This window comes from Corvus brachyrhynchos, unplaced genomic scaffold (genome assembly GCF_000691975.1).
Source record: "Corvus brachyrhynchos isolate BGI_N302 unplaced genomic scaffold, ASM69197v1 scaffold108, whole genome shotgun sequence".
NCBI classification, from domain to species: domain Eukaryota; kingdom Metazoa; phylum Chordata; class Aves; order Passeriformes; family Corvidae; genus Corvus; species Corvus brachyrhynchos.
The window spans coordinates 44,092-47,498 of record NW_008239543.1 but is presented as its reverse complement, the minus strand read 5'-3'; the positions used below and the strand labels follow the sequence as shown (position 1 = coordinate 47,498).

At 41.2% G+C, this 3,407-nt stretch overlaps 1 protein-coding gene across 1 annotated transcript in view; it reads right to left on the bottom strand.

The window, feature by feature from the left end:
• LOC103620526 (homer protein homolog 1-like) overlaps positions 1-603 on the bottom strand; it is a gene marked incomplete at both ends in the record, with an annotated part of 92,897 nt that extends 92,294 nt beyond the window's left edge. Inside the window, one exon of the mRNA XM_008639144.1 lies at positions 472-603. Coding sequence (XP_008637366.1) covers positions 472-603 — 132 coding nt within the window. The remainder of the gene's footprint in view (positions 1-471) is intronic.
• Between the last annotated feature and the right edge of the window lie 2,804 nt (positions 604-3,407).

The following is a 3,407-nucleotide window of genomic DNA, read 5'->3' as shown; positions in this document are numbered from 1 at the left end:
GGGCCCCGCCCCCACCTGTCCCAGCACCAGAAACGAGAGAGGACGTCTGCCTCAGGGTTTCTATTCTTAAGTGTGCATCACAGAGGCAGTCACAACTTTAAGTGGCTTAAAGAATTGTCCATATTCAAACTGGCCAGCTGATATGTTCTGTCAGGTCATGGGGGGAAGCTGTAAGGAGAACTTCACTTCCGAGACTCAGCTTGCTAACCTATGACACTTAGAAAGAATTATCAGCATACACTCTGACAACTTGAATCTCCCTACCCTCCTTAATCAGTTAAAAGAAAATTCATAGGCAACAAAGTGTTATAACAATTTTGTCTTGTCTTTTTATAAGAATGGATACAGAACATTTATTGTAAACTATTTTCAAACAACAACAGTAGTGAGAAGAGTCTAGATACAACCGGCAAAAGTATTTGATTCTTAAGTTGTTTGATTGGCCAAATAGTTGTCATTGGTCATACTTACTTTTGAAAGGTGATGTTCAGATGAAAATCCCAAACCATAGACTGTATTTGCTCTGCTGTCTGCCCATTGGCCAAACTTCTGGGATGTTTTTGTAAATGTCATGTTGGGGGTGATAGTGCTATTTATTATTGCCTGAAAAAAAAATAATAGTGGTAAAAAAGGGGCTCTGTGGTTTTGATTTTTTTAAAAGTTTACTCAATCATTGAAAATGCCAGTGTTATAGGCAAGGATCTGTGTACACTGAGACAAACTTGCAACTAGGGAACAATTTCTAATTCAATCACAGCTAAAATTATAAAGCGTATATTGGCATACATTCTTTAAAAGGAGCAAAAGGGGAGGGGCATCTGTTTGCAATTGCAAGTAGTCATTGAATAGACAGCAAATCTAAAAAAATTCCTTTAAAGCATCCACATAGGCGAATACAATCAGAATAGAAGAACTAGTGAGGTTGTCTTTTGTCTCAAAAGTGTATTTCTTTGTTCCCTAAAGCAATGCCTCTCAAGATCCATTGTAAGTTCCACAGTTGCATTCCCCCTGTTGCATATGCAATACTCACTGGAAAACATGTAATAAAACAAGAAGCACAATTTATTTTTAAATTTTTTTATTGTACGAATCTGTTTTTTCATTTATGCACACACAAACATGACTAACAGGGTCATACACCAACTACAGAAGAAGAGCTACTCTTAGAATAATTTTTCTTCTCTCATTCTTGTTATGTACAAGCTGAAAGTACGTCTTCCAGAATACAGCTTCTGCTAATGCAAATAAAAAATGACCTCTATTCAATTTATATGCTGGTTCCACTAAAACCAACTAAAGTTTTATCATGCATTTGAACAGTACTTGCATCACATTAAAGTTTGTCTAACATTCTAAATCTGTGATGGGGAACTGTCCAGTTGACTTAGAGTATGCCAGGATAAAATCTTATAAGGACACCAATGGGTTACATTTAACAAAAAAAATTATGGTTATTACAGTTATAACCAGCCAACATGAACAAGAAAGACTAGCCATAAAACCAGATATATGTATTGGAAGTGAAATGCAGGCATGCTTTCTCATCTGTCTGGTGCTACTAAGAGTTTCAGTCACATTTCTTAAATAATTCACAGCCCTTTTAATAAAACTCTGGTTAATAGGTGCTTTGTAAAAACCATGTGAAAGACAATGTCCTTAAAACTTCCCAGAAAACAGCATACACTGTGAGCACAACAGTTCAGGATGAATATTTCTTACATGCTGTTGTGGTTTAGCCCCCAGACGTCATACTAAGTACCACAGTTGCTTGTTTCCCTCTCCCCTCCCCCCCACTACTACCCTGGTGGGATGGAGAAGAGAATCAGAAAAAGGTAAAACCCATGGGTCAAAATAGGAACAGTTTAATAATTGAAAAAATAAAATATTTTAATATTACTACTACTAATTATAATAATAATAATTGCAATTAAAAGGAAAGGGTGAGAAAGGAATAAGACTCAAAAAGAACAAGTGATGCACAATACAGTTACTCACCACCCACTGACTGATGCCCAACTAGTCCCCAAGCAGTGATCGGCCCATCCCAGCCAACTCCCCCAGTTTATATACTGAGCATGAAATTCTAAGGTATGGAATAGTCCTTTGGCCAGTTCGGGTCTGCTGTCCCGGCTATGCTGATGCCCAAAACTAGGCAAGAAAATAAAACTCTATAGCACAGAACAGGTGTTTGTTTATTCAGCGCTGGCAGTGAGGGGGATCTCTGCCAAAAACTCAGTCAATCTTCTTTAGCCTTCAGTTACATTTTAAAAGTCCTTCCACCCAATGTCACAATTACAACATATCATTAGCATACTCATATTTGCATAAAGCTGTGTCATCAGTTTGTTGCTTTCACACATGCATCAGTTCCTTCTGTGGTGGTTGTCTGTCTTCTGGTGGTCTTTTGATGAAGACTTGTATAGTCTTCCTCACGTTTGAACTTTTTACCTCTATCTTCAGCACATGCCTGGTGCTTCTTGTTTTTCAGTCTAACTTATTTTTAGCTAAGTTTGCAGTTTGCAAGTTCCGTTAAAACTTGCTATCTTGCTTTTGATGGGCATGTTATCTCACTTGCTTTGCTATCTTGCTTGTTCTGCTATCTTGCTTGCTTTACCTGCACATCTTGTTACAATGTTATTTGTGGTTAACCTTTTGTTACATACCACTTAGGTTTCAATGCTCCCTCCCATCTGTCAGAGACAGAAGATCTTTGCCCGTTATGGCAAAACTGTATAACAAAGCTGCACCACCAAAGCCCACCCTGAATGGGCCTCCTGACTGAAACCCTGAACTGTGAGTTAAACTGCCTAAGGCTATTCGAGATAAGAAAAAGTGACACTATTGTTGAAAGGATCTCAGGTATGGGAAGTAATGGCTAAGGCTGGGACAGCATTCACAGGACACCCCAGCCCAGCAGCTTGGCGGTGGAGGCCATAGTCCCAGGCTTATCTGTTGCCAGGTTTGCACAGACTCTCCCCCAACCCAGGGGGGAGGAGAGGTTTTGGGTGTGTGGCTTAACCTCTGGTCAGAGGCAGTGAACGCCTGTTGGGGTTCCTCCCCCCTGTCATGGGGGGTCCTGGGAGAGGGGCCCCTGGGGTAGAGGCATGACCTACAGGGTCTCCCTGCTCCCTGGTCACATGTACCCTAATCCTGTTCGCCATTGGTTGTTTTGTGTTCCCCTGCTGGGGGAGGACCCTGGTTGTCCCGTGATTGCTGGGTTCTTTGGCAGTCCCCCAGCCATGTGGCTGGAAAATAAAGATCTCTGAAACTTCTATCAAGAATCGCTCCTTATTTCTTTCCACGGGCCTCTCTGTCTATACATGTTGCAGAAATCCCCGCTGCAACAAACGCCCATCCTCCCTTGCCCAGACCAGCTCAGCTGCGGGGCCCCTGTTTGGGTTAGGATT